This window comes from Bubalus bubalis, chromosome 9 (genome assembly GCF_019923935.1).
Source record: "Bubalus bubalis isolate 160015118507 breed Murrah chromosome 9, NDDB_SH_1, whole genome shotgun sequence".
Lineage (NCBI taxonomy): Eukaryota > Metazoa > Chordata > Mammalia > Artiodactyla > Bovidae > Bubalus > Bubalus bubalis.
The window spans coordinates 108,712,136-108,728,157 of record NC_059165.1 but is presented as its reverse complement, the minus strand read 5'-3'; the positions used below and the strand labels follow the sequence as shown (position 1 = coordinate 108,728,157).

General features: G+C 50.4%; 1 protein-coding gene across 3 annotated transcripts; it reads right to left on the bottom strand.

Annotated features, from left to right (window-relative positions):
- Positions 1 to 980: 980 nt before the first annotated feature.
- Positions 981 to 4,004, bottom strand: LTC4S (leukotriene C4 synthase). 3 transcript variants are annotated; one of them, XM_044948507.1, is made up of 5 exons: positions 3,813 to 4,004; positions 1,794 to 1,876; positions 1,617 to 1,687; positions 1,437 to 1,518; positions 981 to 1,207 (listed from the first exon to the last, which is right to left on the bottom strand). In XM_044948507.1, exons 1-5 carry the CDS (start codon positions 3,891 to 3,893, stop codon positions 1,066 to 1,068), a joined length of 459 nt encoding a protein of 152 aa, XP_044804442.1. In that variant the 5' UTR covers positions 3,894 to 4,004; the 3' UTR covers positions 981 to 1,065. The 3 variants fall into 3 exon arrangements, with proteins under 3 accessions (XP_044804442.1, XP_006058929.1, XP_006058930.1); XM_006058867.3 differs by having other exon boundaries at positions 1,794 to 1,893; positions 3,836 to 4,003; XM_006058868.3 differs by having other exon boundaries at positions 3,882 to 3,985.
- Between the last annotated feature and the right edge of the window lie 12,018 nt (positions 4,005 to 16,022).

Sequence of the window (16,022 nt, the reverse complement as noted above, 5' to 3'; positions counted from 1 at the left end):
GACCCCCGTTTCCAAGGCCCTGCTCCAGTCCCTGGTCTCTGACCCATCTTAGGGTCACTCAGCCGGCTCAGGGCCTTTGCTGTTACCTGGTTCCTCTCCTCTCCATTCTCAGTTAAAAGCCACCTCTTTAGGGACTATTCCTGGTGGGCATTCCTTCCAGATCTGGGCCCCAAAACTCCCAGACGTTTACCGGAGAGCGCCTGTGCGTGCGTGCTAAGCCGCTTCAGTCGTGTCCGAGTTTTTGCAAACCCTTGAACTGTGGCCCACCAGGCTCCTCTGTCCTTGGGATTCTCCAGGCAAGAATATTGGAGCACGCCAATCAACCAAACTGGTTACATTCATCGTCTCTCCCAGCTCTACCGGCTGCAGCAGGTTGCCCCGAACACCTGTGCTCCGTCGCGCCCGACTCTGGTGACCCCATCCCACCACGCTCCTCTGTCCATGGAATTTTCAAGGCAAGAATAGTGGAGTGGATTGCCATTTCCTCCTCCAGGGGATCTTCCCTACCCAGGGATGGAACCCATGTTTACTGTGTCTCCTGTATCAGCAAGTGAATTCTTTACCACTGTGGCACCTAGGCATCTAAGATGCTGGTAATCCAGTACCTATCCCAAAAAGTCCCTTGTGTTGGCTGTGAAGCCAGGGTACACGGAATAGGGCGGCTGAGGGTCAGTGGAGAGGCAGGATTCATAGGAGAGGGACAGGCGAGGAAAGCACTGACCACAGTGAGAAGCCCTGGGTGAGCATCGGCGAGAAAGGGCGCCTGCGCCCCGAGCGTGTGCCTCCGGGGTCTGGGAACAGGGCAGGACCCGGGACCCCATCGAGCTCCTCCAGGGCGGGGGCGGTGGAGAGGGCTGGCCTCGTGCCTTCCGCAGCCCCGCCTCCGCCCAGCAGCCCACTCATCTGCTATGGGCCGAAGTTAGGCCCCTGCAGGCTCTACAACACGCATTGCGCGACACATTTAGACCGAGAGAGTGCACTCGGGGTCCTGTCATGGACGCTTTAATGAGAAACTGGAGGAGGCTCCGGCTCAACTGCAGATCCGTCGTCCAGGCGTCCTCCGTCTCAGGCCCTCAGCAGCAGTTTCCGGAGCTGTCCAAGGAGCGTGGCGCGCAGCTCGGCCGGGAGGAAGTGGGCGAGCAGGCCAAGGGCCGCCAGGGCCACGAGAAGCCAGAGCGCGCGCGCGCTCGCGTACAGCGGGGCCAGCCTGCGAGTGGGGCTCAGCGGCGGCGGGGCAGGACGCCGAACCCAGCCCGACCCCACGGCCCGTCTCCACCGGGAGCCCGCCCACTGGACCCCAAAAGGGACCCGTCTCCAACCAGCAGCCGGGTCCCGCCCGCGCTCCGCTGGCGGCCTCGGCCGTCACCGCCCTGCCCATCTACCACCTTTCCCCGCCCCGGCGGACCTCCGGGGAGCCTCCCCGCCCCGCTTCTCACCTCTGCTGCGCAGAGCGCGCATAGCCCTGGAAGTAGCGGAGGCGCGCGAACAGGTAGACCAGACCACACAGTGCCGCCGCACCTGGGGCAGGGGAGGGGACAGCGGGGCAGGCTGAGGTGAGCCTGCTGCTGCGGGGACCCCCAGGCTCCAGTACGCGCGACCCTAGCCCACGTCCAAACCTTCGTGAAAGAAGATGCCGGCCACCCAGAGCGTGGCGAGGAACAGCGGGAAGTACTCGCTGCAGTTCACTCTGCGGTGCGGGCGGGGCAGCATGAAGGCGCCGGCCTGCTTCCTCAGAGCCTGCCCGCCCGAGGGCTGCCTCGCTGCCCACCCCGCGCCCTCCCGCCGCGGCTCACTGGGCTCGGTAGATGCGCTCGAACTCCGGCGGGCCGGTGGTGACCGGCGGCGACACGCGGAAGGCCCTGCGCGCCGAGATCACCTGCAGAGAGAAGTAGGCTGGGGAAGGAGGTGTTGCAGGAGTTAGACTCGGCACCCTGACTCCCGGCCTGGCTGCGCATCTTCCCTGATCCCTGCTCCACGCCCTGCTCGTGGAGACTCCCCTTTAAAGCCCAACATAAGAGGACCGCCGGACCCCACTCGTCTCCGGTGTCCATGACACTCAATAGGGAGGGCAGGGTGTGGGCCTGGGGCTCTGAGAGGTCCTGTCCAGCCCAGTGAGTGTAAGAGGAAGGGATGACACCTCACAGGACCCCTGCCCTCGAAAGGACTTTGCTCCTGAATTAGTTTGACTTGCAAAACACAAGCAGATACCCAATTCCCACCCTCTGGGCAGGGACTGTGGCCAACGGCCTTGGACTGGGAGTCCCGCTTGAAGGCAGTGAAAGTCAAAATATTCGTCGTTCAGTCCTGTCTGACTCTTTGAGACCCCATGGACTGTAGCCCACCAAGCTCCTTTGTCCAAGGGATTTTCCAGGCAAGAATACTGGAGTGGGTTGCCATTTCCTTCTCCAGGGGATCTTCCCAACCCAGGGATCGAACCCAGGTCTCCTGTATTGCAGGCAGGTTCTTTACCAACTGAGCCACCATTGGCTGCATCCTTCCAGATTCAAGGGAGCACACACCTTGTGGCCATCGTCCCTGCTCCCCCACCCACAGAGTTCACTAGGAGGGACCTCCTGGATTGCTGTGCCTGCAAACTGTGGCGTCCCATCCTGCCTTGGTTTCTCTGTTCAGGCTCTCTGGACCCTGCCTCAGTCGGGGTCTAGATACCCTCTCCTCTGCCCCCAGGTGGTTAACAGCTGGGACTCTTCTAGTCCAACTCCAAACCACCGGCCTCTGCCCCTCTGCCTTCTGACACCCATGGGTACAGAGAGAGTGGGGGCTGACTCTTGAGAGCCTGAGTGCACAGGAACCCTTCTACTTGGTCGCAGGCCAGGTGCCCACCACACACATAGTTGCAGTACTAGGTGTCTCCAACTATCTTCCTGCAAGTTCTGTGGCTCTGATGCCCTTGGTGCCAGGCTTCCTGTAGGGCTTAACCTGAGTGCCCTGTGAATACCAAGGGTGGCCTTGCCAGCACCGTGCAGGGCCTGGAGGGCTGCCTGGTGTCTACGTGAGGAGGACCTGATGGGTAAGCTCACTGGTATGGCTGGAGATCAACTCAGTCTGTGTGCTCAGAGGCTCCAGGGCCCCTCCCTCAGGCTGTGTCTTGTTCTAGGGCATGTCTGTCCCAGGAATGTGTCATCTAGGGCCAATCTGAAAAGAGCACTCAGCAGGCACCTTTGGGGGTTTCAACCCTGTCCAGCTTCACACGGTTCCAGGATAAAGAGAGTGCCTTTGAAGGCAGGGCCAGGGGATGGGGTCCTCCCACTGGGACACCCAGAGAAGAGACAGTTGGAAAGGGCAGCAGGCATCTGGAGTAGGGCTGCCTCATGCCCATGGCTGTCCCACTTCTATACCCAACACCAGAACATCCTTTCATGCTGGCACCCTGCCCTCCTGCTCAGGTCCAACATGGCTGGATGCCCCACTTTCTCACTGAAAGCCCTGCCCTCCTCCAGGGCTCTTTATGCTGCTCAGGGGACCACCCCCAGCCCCAAGCCAGGCATCCCGCATGCCTACCTCCCTCATCCCTCAGGAGCCTTTTCCATTTCCCTGCCCATCCCCTAGGTCAGGCACCTCTCAGCCATGGTCCCTGCCCAGAGTTTCACAGTTTGCCCTGCAGACACACCTCCAGGGCCTCTCCCCTTCCCACTTGGGGAAAGTGCCAGGCCTTCAGCCCTGGAGCATCCCTTCCTCTGCTCGAGTACTGGGAGTCTGGGCTGTCCCTCACCTAGGCCTGGCCTTTCCAGCACCACCCCCCCCCCGACCCTGCCCAGAGCCTGGAGGGAGGAAGGCGTCCGAGGCCCACCCACCTCCCGAGCAGGAGCCAGCCCACCTTGCAGCAGGACGCCCAGGAGGGTGACAGAGGCCAGAAGAGCTACCTCGTCCTTCATGGTGGCGGCGGCTCTGGTGGGCCAGGCTGGTCTGTGAGCGGGTTATCTGCGGGGCTTTATCACCCTGTCTGCTGCTCCGAGGCTGGCCAGGGAGAGGAAGAGTGGCCCGCTCTCCCCGCCCCTCCTCAGTGGCCGTGGGTGGGGAGGGGCGTGGCCACAGCCTGGGCAGCTGAGCAGGCGGAAACAGGACCACATGGAGCCTGGGCAGGAGAGAGTGTTTGCCTGGGGACAGCCCAGCCTCCTCCTCTCAGTCCTTTTGGCCCTTCTTGGCCTAGCCTTGCACTGGCAGAACTCAAACTGTCCACCCTAGGCTTGCTTCAGCTGCCAGGTCACCCGAGTGTCCCCAAAGGCCCCACAACAGCAGCAGATCCCACCTGGCCCTCCAGACCTTCTCTTGTCCAGGATGTGATCTCAGGAATTGAGACACTCCTACTTGAACCACCCATTGCCACCACTTCCCAAGTCCCATTCATTCTCAAATCCATGGCCCACCCTGCCCCAGTCACCTCTTGCTTGGCCACGGGTCACGGGCCCCTCATGCACTCCTGGCCCTGGCCCCCTATCAACCCACTCCTGCATCTCCCGCTCCCCAGCTGGGGTTGTTTTATAACATGCAACTCTGACTACAAGGTACTCCAAGCACCCAACCCACACGGGGCACAGCCAAGTCCTTGCTCCCTTCCAGAAAACCTGATGTCCACCAGTTCTACAGCTGCCTGGGCTCCATGCACATGGGCCATCCCAAAGGCCACTGGGCTGGCCTGGTCAGCCCCCTCAGGATGGCTGAACCTGTCCTCTCTGGGCCTCTGGCCCTGGTACCCACAGTCACCTGCCGTTTCTGCCTGCCCAGCATCTCTTTTCGTGAAGCCTCAGCTCTGCCCACACTCAACTTCTGAGCTCTGGACAGCCGCCTCCCACCCCCAGGCCTGCGGGAAGGACACGCAGGCCAAAACTGCCTGTGTGGCCCAGGGCTGACCCAAGATGCTGAGCCGGAGTCCTGGCAACTTCCTTAGAACTTTGGGGAGGGGAACTCGGAATGGGAGGGAGATTCCTGAGGGCAACTTCCAGCCTCTCCTCATCCTGAGGAAGACAGAGCTAACCCAGGGCTAGGCTCTGAGAAGAGAGGCGGCTTACGTCCTGAAGCCCTGGGGCCACCTTGCCTGAAACAACCCCGACTGTTCAGCTTTTCCATTTTGTAAAACGGTCACTTCTCCTTTTTGCTCAAGTTGGTTTGAGGTGGGTTTTGGTCAGTGGCAACACAGTCCAGACTGGCACACGAGCACAGGCAGAAGCAAGTGAGCACACGCCATGCTGTGGGAGGGACAGAGCAGCTGGGTTCTGGGGCCGCCCCTGCTGCACTGGCTGGTGGGCTGCCAGGACGCCCTGGCACCCCTTTGCCTGGTCCCACTGGAGAGTCTCCGTGTGTCATGGTGCTGTGACCTGGGGATCTCCGCCCTCGCTGCCCAAGCCTGGGTTCCAGCCTAAGGGCTTTGTTGCCTGTTAGGCTCCCCAAGAATTCCCTTTGGCCTCTCATCACCTGCTCAACACCCAGCAAATGCTCTTTGTCCATCATTGTCCCCCGAGAACCAGCTGCATGCCAGCTGGGGTTGCTGGGAGCTCCTCAGGAGCAGGGGTGGGTCTCCAAGTCTGTGCTCCGCTTTGGACAAGTCTTCCCGTAGCAGTTAGTAGGTGCTCTGTGATGTGGAAATGACTGAAACAGAGACAGGAGTACCAGGGAGCAGATGCGGGATGCGTCCTCCAGCTCTCTCCACCAGTTCAGCCCCTACCAGGACTCCTGCTCTGACCTTTCCTCCAGCCCTAGACAGGCTCCCTGGAGGGTGGGGCACGTGCGCCACGGGTGGGCTGTGTGCCAGTGTTCGCGGGAACCTGTGTGTCTCCATGCTGCGATCCCATCGGTCAAGGTGTTTACGATTACTTTGAAGCTCGTTCATGGGCCTCTGTGTGTCCATGCGTCTCTGCACATGTTCAGGCTGTCTTCTCTGACAAGCTCTCATTTCCTCTGAGGACGAGACAGACTCTGTTCTGAGCTGGCAGCAGGAAGCTGAGTCCTAATTATCAGCAGCTTCTGAGGAAGTCCCTGGGCAGATGTCCAGGCAACAGCTGGGGGCTCAGCCCCTGAAACCCTCTCCAGATCTCTTGATCCGCACCTCCCTCTCTCTGAGCTTCCGCAGTCTCTCAGGGTTGGGCCTTGCTCAGGCTGACAGAGGTTGAGCCTAAGGCCTTCCATGCAGAGGCCACCCACTCACCCTCCTTAGCAGCCAGCCCTGGAAGTGCCAACATTGAAGGGAAATGAAAAAGCCCCTCCCTAAACCCCTGAAGAAACCCTAAGATCATGGTATCCAGTCCCATCACTTCATGGCAAATAGATGGGGAATCAATGGAAACAGTGACAGGCTTTATTTTCTTGGGCTTCAAAGTCACTGCATGTGGTGACTGCAGCCATGAAATGAAAAGACACTTGCTCCTTGGAAGAAAAGCTGTGACCAACCTAGATAGCATATTTAAAAGCAGGGACATTACTTTGCCAACAAAGGTCCGTCTAGTCAAGGCTATGGTTTTTCCAGTAGTCATATATGGATGTGAGAGTTGGATCATAAAGAAAGCTGAGCACTGAAGAATTGATGCTTTTGAACTGTGGTGTTGGAGAAGATTCTTGAGAGTCCCTTGGACTGCAAGGAGATCAAACCAGTCCATTCTAAAGGAAATCAGTCCTGAATATTTGTTGGAAGGACTGATGCTGAGGCTGAAGCTTCAATAGTCTGGCCACCTGATGCGAAGAAACAACTCATTAGAAAAGACCCTGATGCTGGAAAAGATTGAAGGCAGGAGGAAAAGGAGAAGACAGAGGATGAGATGGTTGGATGGCATCACCGATTCAATGGACTTGAGTTTGAGCAAGCTCCAGGAGTTGGTGATGGACAGGGAAGCCTGGCATGCTGCAGTCCATGCGGTTGCAAAGAATCAGACATGACTGAGCGACTTAACTGAACTGAAACCCCTGCAGGCCATGCCTCAGTGACTCAGGCCTATGCCCCTGTACTGCTGCTGCTGCTGCTAAGTCGCTTCAGTCGTGTCCAACTCTGTGCGACCCCATAGACAGCAGCCCACCAGGCTCCCCCGTCCCTGGGATTCTCCAGGCAAGAACACTGGAGTGGGTTGCCATTTCCTTCTCCAATGCGTGAAAGTGAAAAGTGAAAGTGAAGTCACTCAGTCGAGTCCGACTCTTCGAGACCCCATGGACTGTAGCCTACCAGGCTCCTCCGTCCATGGGATTTTCCAGGCAAGAGTACTGGAGTGGGGTGCCATTGCCCCTGTACTAGCCCCTACTTTTCCCTGAAGAACATCCTGGAAACTGAGCTCACCAAGGACCTCTGGAAATGGAAAGGCCAGCCAAACCATTCTGTTGAAAAGAAACCACAGTCTCAGTACCATAGACAAGCATAAGCAGTGCACAACTCAGACCCCAAGCTTAAGTTACAAAAAGATTTACTTTGAAATTATTTTACTTACCAAAAAAGTTGCAAAAATAGCACACATTTCCTATCACCCAGCTTCCTCTAATGTTAAAATCTTATATAATTCTAATTCAATTATGTAAACTCAGAAATTAACATTGATACAATACTATCAGATATTTACAAATCTTATTCAAGTTTCACCCAGGGTCCCACTAAAATATTAACAGTACAAAGACCTCCAAAACGTTATGCAAAATTTTGGCAGACTCAAAACACATATTTGATTCTCTTTATATGAAATGTCCAGAAAAGACAATCCACGGAAACAGAAAACAGATCACTGGTGGCCTAGAGCTGGGAGCATGACTTCAGTCTCTAAGTCCTCTCTGACTCTTTGCAACCCCATGGACTGCAGCATGTCAGGCTTCCCTGTCCTTCACTATCTCCTGGATAGTCAGTGATGCTATCTAACCATATCATCCTCTGCCGCCCTCTTCAACTTTTGTCCTCAATCTTTCCCAGGATCAGAGTCTTTTCCAGTGAGTCAGCTCTTCTCTTTGCATCAGGTGGCCAAAGTATTGGAGCTTCAGCATCAGTCCTTTAGGATAGACTGGTTTGATTTCCTTGCTGTCCGAGGGACTCTCAAGAGTCTTCTCCAACACCACAGTTCAAAAGCATCAATTCATCAGCGCTCAGCCTTCTTTATAGTCCAACACTCACATCCGTACATGACTACTGGCAAAACCATAGCTTTGACTAGACAGACCTTTGTCAGCAAAGTGATGTCTCTGCTTTTGAATGTGCTGTCTAGGTTTGTCATAGCTCTTTTTCCAAGAAGCGAGCATCTTTTAACTTCATGGTTGCAGTCACCATCTGCAGTGATTTTGGAGTCCAAGGAAAGAAAAATCTGTCACTGCTTCTACTTTTTCCTTTTCTATTTGCCATGAAGTTATGGGACCAGATGCCATGATCTTAGTTTTTTGGTTTTTGTTTTTTTTTTTTTTTTTTTGAGCATTAAGCAAGCTTTTTCTCTTTCCTCTTTCACCCTCATCAAGAGGCTCTTGAGCTCCTCTTTGCTTTCTGCCATTAGAGTGGTATCACCTGCATATGTGAAGTCATTGATATTTTTCCTCGCAATCTTGATTCCAGCTTGTGATTCATTCAATCCGGCATTTTGCACAAAGTAATATGGATAGAAGTTAAATAAGCAGGATAACAATATACACCTGTGTCATACTCCTTTTCCACTTTTAAACCAGTCAGTTGTTCCATGTAGGGTTCTAACAGCTGCTTCCTGACCCACATACAGGAGACAGGTAAGGTGGTCTGGTGTTCACATATCTTTAAGAATTTTCCACAGTTTGCTGTGATCCACACAGGTGATGAAAATGTTCTAAAACTGAACTGTGGTGAAGTCTGAAAAGTCGGTAAATTTACCAAAAAGCACTGAATTTCACACTTAAGATGGGTGAATGTTATGGTATGTAAATTACACCTCACTAAAATTGCTTTTAAAAAACAGTACAAAGAGAGGAGCTTCCAGGTGGGCCAGTGGTTTGGATGCCACACTTCCGCCACAGGGGGTGCAGATTCCATCCCTGGTGAGGGAACTAATACCCCACATGATGCAGCTTGGCCAAAGTATTAAAAAAAATAGTACAAAGGATGCTTGTAAACCCTTCCCCTAGCTTCTTCAAAAGTTAGCACATTACATAACAATGGTACTGTGATTAAATCCAGGAGACTAACATTGATCTAAGACTGACAATTAATCTACAGACCTTATCCAAATTTCAGCATGTCGTTCCATAACATCCTCTTTCTGGACCAGGACCATGTGTCCTCCAGTCTGAGCCAACAGGATGGGTCCTCAGTGTGTGTTCATCTTTGATCATGTCAGCACTGTTGTGGAATGTGAGTTCTTCTGTAGATGACCCTCAGTTTGGACTTTCTGATGTCTTCACATGATTAGACTGAGGTTATTCATTTGGGCAAGAATGCCACAGAAGTGATGTGTGTCCACAGTTCTTACCACAACCCTAAGCTTTACGCACAAATAAAGAACATTCAGGATGATGTCACGTCTTGCTCTTGACTTAACCCACTTGTTCCCAGCTCATGCTCTACACTGAGATTTATGGCTCACAGTTCATGGCTCTGAACTTGGCCCTTCTCAGCGTGATTCTGTTTGGGCACCTGGGGTCCCTTAGGCACCCCCAGGGTCTCTGAGCACCATTCCCTGGCAACCCTGTCCCTCTCCATTTTCCTTGTTGGATTTCCGTCTCCCTACCCTTCCCGGAGTGCCTGGGAAGAGATGACTGTCCTCTGCCTGGTCCCCAAGTCCTGCCCACGTGATGTAGATGCTCAGAGAAACATAACTAACTATGAACGAGCAAGTGAGTGGCTACCCAGGTGGTCTGGTGGCCTTTCTGTTCTCCCCCTGGAATCCATGGAACTTTCCTCCACCTCTATAGTTTTATCCTTTCCATGCCATGTGATTGGAATCACAGTAGCCTTTTCAGATGGGCTTCTCTCAGTAGTATGCATTTAAAGCTCCTCCATGAAAGGCGGCAAGAACGTACAGTGGAGAAAAGACAATCTCTTTAACAAGTGGTGCTGGGAAAACTGGTCAACCACTTGTAAAAGAATGAAACTAGAACACTTTCTAACACCACACACAAAAATAAACTCAAAATGGATTAAAGATCTAAACATAAGACCAGAAACTATAAAAATCTTAGAGCAGAACATAGGCAAAACACTCTCCAACATACATCACAGCAGGATCCTCTATGACCCACCTCCCAGAATATTGGAAATAAAAGCAAAAATAAACAAATGGGATATAATTAAAATTAAAAGCTTCTGCACAACAAAGGAAACTATAAGCAAGGTGAAAAGACAGCCTTCAGTATGGGAGAAAATAATAGCAAATGAAGCAACTGACAAACAACTAATCTCAAAAATATACAAGCAACTCCTGCAGCTCAATTCCAGAAAAATAAATGACCCAATCAAAAAATGGGCCAAAGAACTAAATAGACATTTCTCCAAAGAAGACATACAGATGGCTAACAAACACATGAAAAGATGCTCAACATCACTCATTATCAGAGAAACGCAAATCAAAACCACAATGAGGTACCATTTCACGCCAGTCAGAATGGCTGCGATCCAAAAGTCTACAAGCAATAAATGCTGGAGAAGGTGCAGAAAAAAGAGAACCCTCTTACACTGTTGGTGGGAATGCAAATTAGTACAGCCACTATGGAGAACCGTGTGGAGATTCCTTAAAAAACTGGAAATAGAACTGCCTTATGATCCAGCAATCCCACTGCTGGGCATACACACTGAGGAAACCAGAATTGGAAGAGACATGTGTACCCCAATGTTCATTGCAGCACTGTTTATAATAGCCAGGACATGGAAGCAGCCTAGATGTCTATCAGCAGGCAAATGGATAAGAAAGCTGTGGTACATATACACAATGGAGTATTACTCAGCCATTAAAAAGAATACATTTGAATCAGTTCTAATGAGGTGGATGAAACTGGAGCCTATTATACAGAGTGAAGTAAGCCAGAAAGAAAAACACCAATACAGTATACTAAAGCATATATATGGAATTTAGAAAGATGGTAATGACAACCCTGTATGCGAGATAGCAAAAGAGACACAGATGTATAGAACAGTCTTTTGGACTCTGTGGGAGAGAGATGGGGCGATGATTTGGGAGAATGGCATTAAAACATGTATAATATCATATAAGAAACGAATTGCCAGTCCAGGTTCCATGCAGGATACAGGAAGATTGGGGCTGGTGCACTGGGATGACCCAGAGGGATGGTATGGGGAGGGAGGTAGGAGGGGGGTTCAGGATGGGGAACACGTGTGCACCTGTGGCGGATTCATGTTGATGTATGGCAAAACCAATACAATATTGTAAAGTAAAAAAAATAAAATAAAGGAAAAAAAAAAAAGCTCCTCCATGTCTTTTCATGACTTAATAGCTCACTTATTTTCAGTGCTGGATTATATTCCATCGTCTGGGTGTACCACAGTTTATTTATTCGCTCACTACTGAAGGACATCTTGGTCATTTTCAGGTTTCAGCAGTTATGAATAAGGCTGCTGTAAACATCTATTCTATGTGCAGGTCTTTGCATAGATGTAAGTTCTCAGCTCATTTTGGTAAATACCAAAGACTGTGATTGCGGGATCGTATGGTAAGAGTCTATTTAGTTTAGTCAGGACCCCGCCAGCTGTTCTCACAGCGGCTGTACCGTTCTGCACGCCCACCACAACGGGCGAGAGCTCCTGTTGCTCCACAACTTGGCCGGTATTCAGTGGTGTCAGCACTCCGGACTTTGGCCATTCCAGAGGATCTGCAGCGGTCTCTTGTCATTTTGATTTGCATTCCCTGATGACATGTGATGTGGAACACCTCTTCATGTGCTTATTCGCCGTGTATGCCCTCTGGTGAGGTGTGTGTTAAGGTCTTTTGACCTTTTTTTTTAATTGAGTTGCTTTCTTATTGTTGCATTTTAAGTTCTTGGTATACTTTGGGGAATAGTCCTTTATCAGATGTGTCAGATGACCAGCCTTTTCTATAAATGCTGCTGGGACACAGGACATACAGAGGTGCATAAACAAACTTGCATTCATATCTCACACATATCTGAGAAGTAGATCAAAATGGCTCATATTCTTAATTGTAAAGCCTAAAGCAATAAAAGTTTCTTGAAGAAAACACAAGGGAAAGAATTTGAGACCTTGGCTTAGGCAAAAGTTTCTTAGAACAAACGCCAGTGATCCATAAGGGGAAAAGAATGAATTAAACTTCATCAAAATTTAAACATACTACTAGAATTAAAAGGTAATCCATAGACTCAGGGAAAATATTTGCAAACATATGTTTGATGAATGGCCTGTAACCAGAATATATAAAGAACTCTCGTGGGATCGCATGTAATGTTTAAAGATATTGGATCACTATTGAATCACTATTAGTTATAGACACCCAAAACCAATATAATATTTTAAGTCAATTATACTTTAAAAAAAAACTTTCCCATCTTGATAGCAAGAACATTTACCTGGGTAAACTGGGTGGGCCCCTTTCGGGAAGGATGGAGGAAACACTGGCCAGGCATTGCAGTTTTCACCAGGGGCCTGGCCTTGACTTCAGTCAGTAGGTTCTGGGTCTGAGAACTAATAAAGGTCTGGAAATGGGATAAGGGATTATGAATTTTCCTGGGGCGGCTAACCTGGCTTTCTGCTTGTCCCTCTTTCTTGGCTGCAGCTGTCAAGCAGTCCATCTCTCCTGTCACTAGGGACATTGTTCTGTGAGCTGCTTCTCCAGATCCCAGCATCCTGATCTTGCTGACCATCATGGTCATCAGTGACACGTGGTTTCTGACAGTTCTGTGCTGCCATCTGACCTCTTTGATTTCTTTTTATTTCAACTAAGCATTTATTTTTAAATTTCCGAATTTCTAGCCTCTGGTATTTCTGACTCTTATAATTTCTGTCTTTCCCATGGAACCCAGTTCTAGAATGTCGCCTCCTGTCCCCCATGCAGACTGCAGAAGATGGCCACTCAGGGCGTTTGAGCAACGCTTACGCCCCAGCACTAGTGTGTCCATTGCTGCCTTGGTAAATGGCAGGCTCTAAGGAAAGGGGGATACATACTCTTGGGTCTTTGAGGAGAATGGGACACAGAGCTGATTTAACACTGACATCCAGGGACCTGAAGCACCATCACGGACTTCCTTCTTGGAGCAGGGGGGCAACCTAGGAGTCAGGTGACAATCCAAGCATACTCTGGCTTCCCAAATAGAGTCCCAGCCCGGGTCTTTTTCACATGAACCACTGGGTCCAAGACCCCTGAGTCAATTCCCTGGTTCCTGCATGCTTCATTAGTGTGGTCACATGAGGTGGTTGGCAGTGTATGAGAAACAGCTAACAGTCCTGAGACTGATGTCCTTGCAACCTGCTTGCAAAGCATCTGGGAACTTAGATTTTGGGAGGGTTCCCACCACTGATAAAAATGGCTCACAGTGTTAAAATTGTTTGGGTTTATGTTGAACACCTGCCTTCTTTGTGGGAGCCTGGAATCTTAGTACGTGCCAGCAGAGGGCACCTGCGTGACCTGCTGCCAACAAAACCTTGGTGCTGAGTCTCATGAGTTTCCCCAGGTGGCAACTTTCCACATGTGTTTGTCATCATTGCTGGGAAAATTAAGCGAATCCTGTGTGTCTCCACTGACAAGGGACTCTCGGCAGCTTGAGTCGTGAGTCCTTATACTGATGACCTGGTGTGAATTGACCTGGTGAGCAGGAAGTGTTGAGTACATCAAGGCTTTGGTAAGACGCAGGCACTCCGGAGCGTCGGGGGCTTGTCCCCTTGGCGAGGTCACCAGGCAGTGGCATCTCAGACATCCCCTTGGAGCTAAATACAGGCTACTGCACTTTGCACCTCCTATCATGATGAAAGGAAGAGAAAACTTGGGTTTTGGAGGCGGCATATTCCATACCTGGGGACCCTGCAGAGACATATACACCAGGTGACACAGAAGGCTGTCAGCTGTGAATAGGGCCATGGGAAGGAAAGGCCTTTGCAGCAGGGCAAGCAGATGCTGCTTGGTCCACAGGACTCAGCAGGTCCCCGGGACTATAGGGTCTGCAGTGGACACAGAGATGTGACGTGTTTCTGGCGAGCCCCAGTAGGAGTCCTAGAGCGTAACCTCCAGCTGTTTAGTCACTAAGTAGTGTCCGACTCCTTTCAAACTCCATGGACTGCAGCCTGCCATGCTTCCCTGTCCGTGGGATTCTCCAGGAAAGAGTACTGGAGTAGGTTGCCATTTCTTTCTCCGGAGGATCTTCCCGACCCAGGTATCTAACCCATGTCTCCTGCATCGGCAGGAGGATTCTTTACCACTGAGCCACTAGGGAGGCCCATTCTCCTACCTTACCTTATTGTCAAAGTTTGATAACTTCCACACTGACATCTCTAATCTACTTGGAATTAAGTTGCTTTTTATGTCAGATTGGGGTTGCATTTTTGCCCCAAAACTTTTTTTAACATAATTTTATACTTAAAGCTTGCAAAGAAGAATATAAAGAATTTCAGTATAGCCTTAACCCAGGTTTCTACTGTTTTACTATCTGTCTCTGGTCTCTCTCTCTCTCTGTACCCATAGACACACACAGAGACATACATAAACACACACACATATTATCCTTCTGAGCCATTTGAGGATAATTTGCATACAAAATAGCCCTTTGTTCATCAATACTTCTGTGTGTATGAACATTCTCTTGTACAGCTAGAGCACAATGAGCAAAATCAGAAAATTAACATTAGGACAATCGGCTTCCTTGGTGGCTCAGGGGTAAAGAATCCACCTGTCTTTGCGGGAGATGCAGTTTTGATACCTGGTCCAGGAAGACCCCCTGGAGAGGAAATGGCAACCCACTTTAATATTCTTACCTGGAAATCCCCATGTATAGAGGAGCCTGGCAGGCTATAGTCCAGGAGGTCACAAAAAGTTGGACACAATTTAGTGACCGAACAACAACAGCAACAGTTGTCAATACACACAAATATTGAATCGTTGTGTTGTTACACTTGAAACTAATATAATGTTATGTCAATTATATCTCAGTTTTTAAAAGGTCAGTATCATTATCTAATCAATAACACCTTAACCAGATGTTGCCAATTGTCCCAATAGTGTTTTGTTTTTGTTTTGTTATTTCTATATTTATTTGGCTGCGTCAGTCTCAGCTGAGGCACCTGGGATATCTTTGAACTTTACTGGAGCATGCGGGATCCAGTTCCCTGACAAAGCATTGAACCCAGGCCCCCAACATTGGGAGCGTGAAATCTTAGCCACTGGAGTACAAGGGAAGTCCTCCAGTACTGTTTTTATGGACTCCAGGATTACATGTTGGGTTCAGCTGTCAAAAGTCTTCAGTCTCTTTTTAGTATGAAACAGTTTATGAGTTCATGTATCTTTCTTGGTCTTGTGTGATCACAGGTCACTTATTTTGCAGAGACCTACCTGTTTGGGTTTATCTGAGGATTATAACTGATGATCCACTTTGGGCAGGAATGTCAGAGAAGCGGTGTCCTCAACACCAGCGATGTCAGTCTGGTGATGCCTCCCTGTGCTGTTAGCATGGTGTCTGCTGCTTTCTCTATGAGAACAGCAAGAACTCTCAGCCCACACGCCCTGGAGAAAACCCTCCCCCTAAAGGACTTTGCCCAAACTCAGCCTGAGGCTGTGCCTATATCCCTGGGATGACCCCCTGAGGGCCAGGGAAAGCTCTAGGCAGACACAAGAATTTGCCGTTTGTTCCAGCCAACACGTAAAGTTAGGCTCCTGATTTCCCTGTTCTTAGAGGATTTATTTTTAAAACTCTACAATTTGTAAGAACTTCCTCTTTCCCTTTAAGATGTGTTTGTATCTCTTACTTCCCAGGAGTGTCTTTCTCAAGGAGTGTCATCCCCTTGAAACTTCATAATCAGGAAGACAGGGGCCTCTTCTACCAGTCTTTGGGAGAGAGAGAAAATCTAACTTCAGTAGTACCAGTTAGCAGACATGAATGGCCTAATCACTTTGACATTGGCCGATTTTCTTACCCGC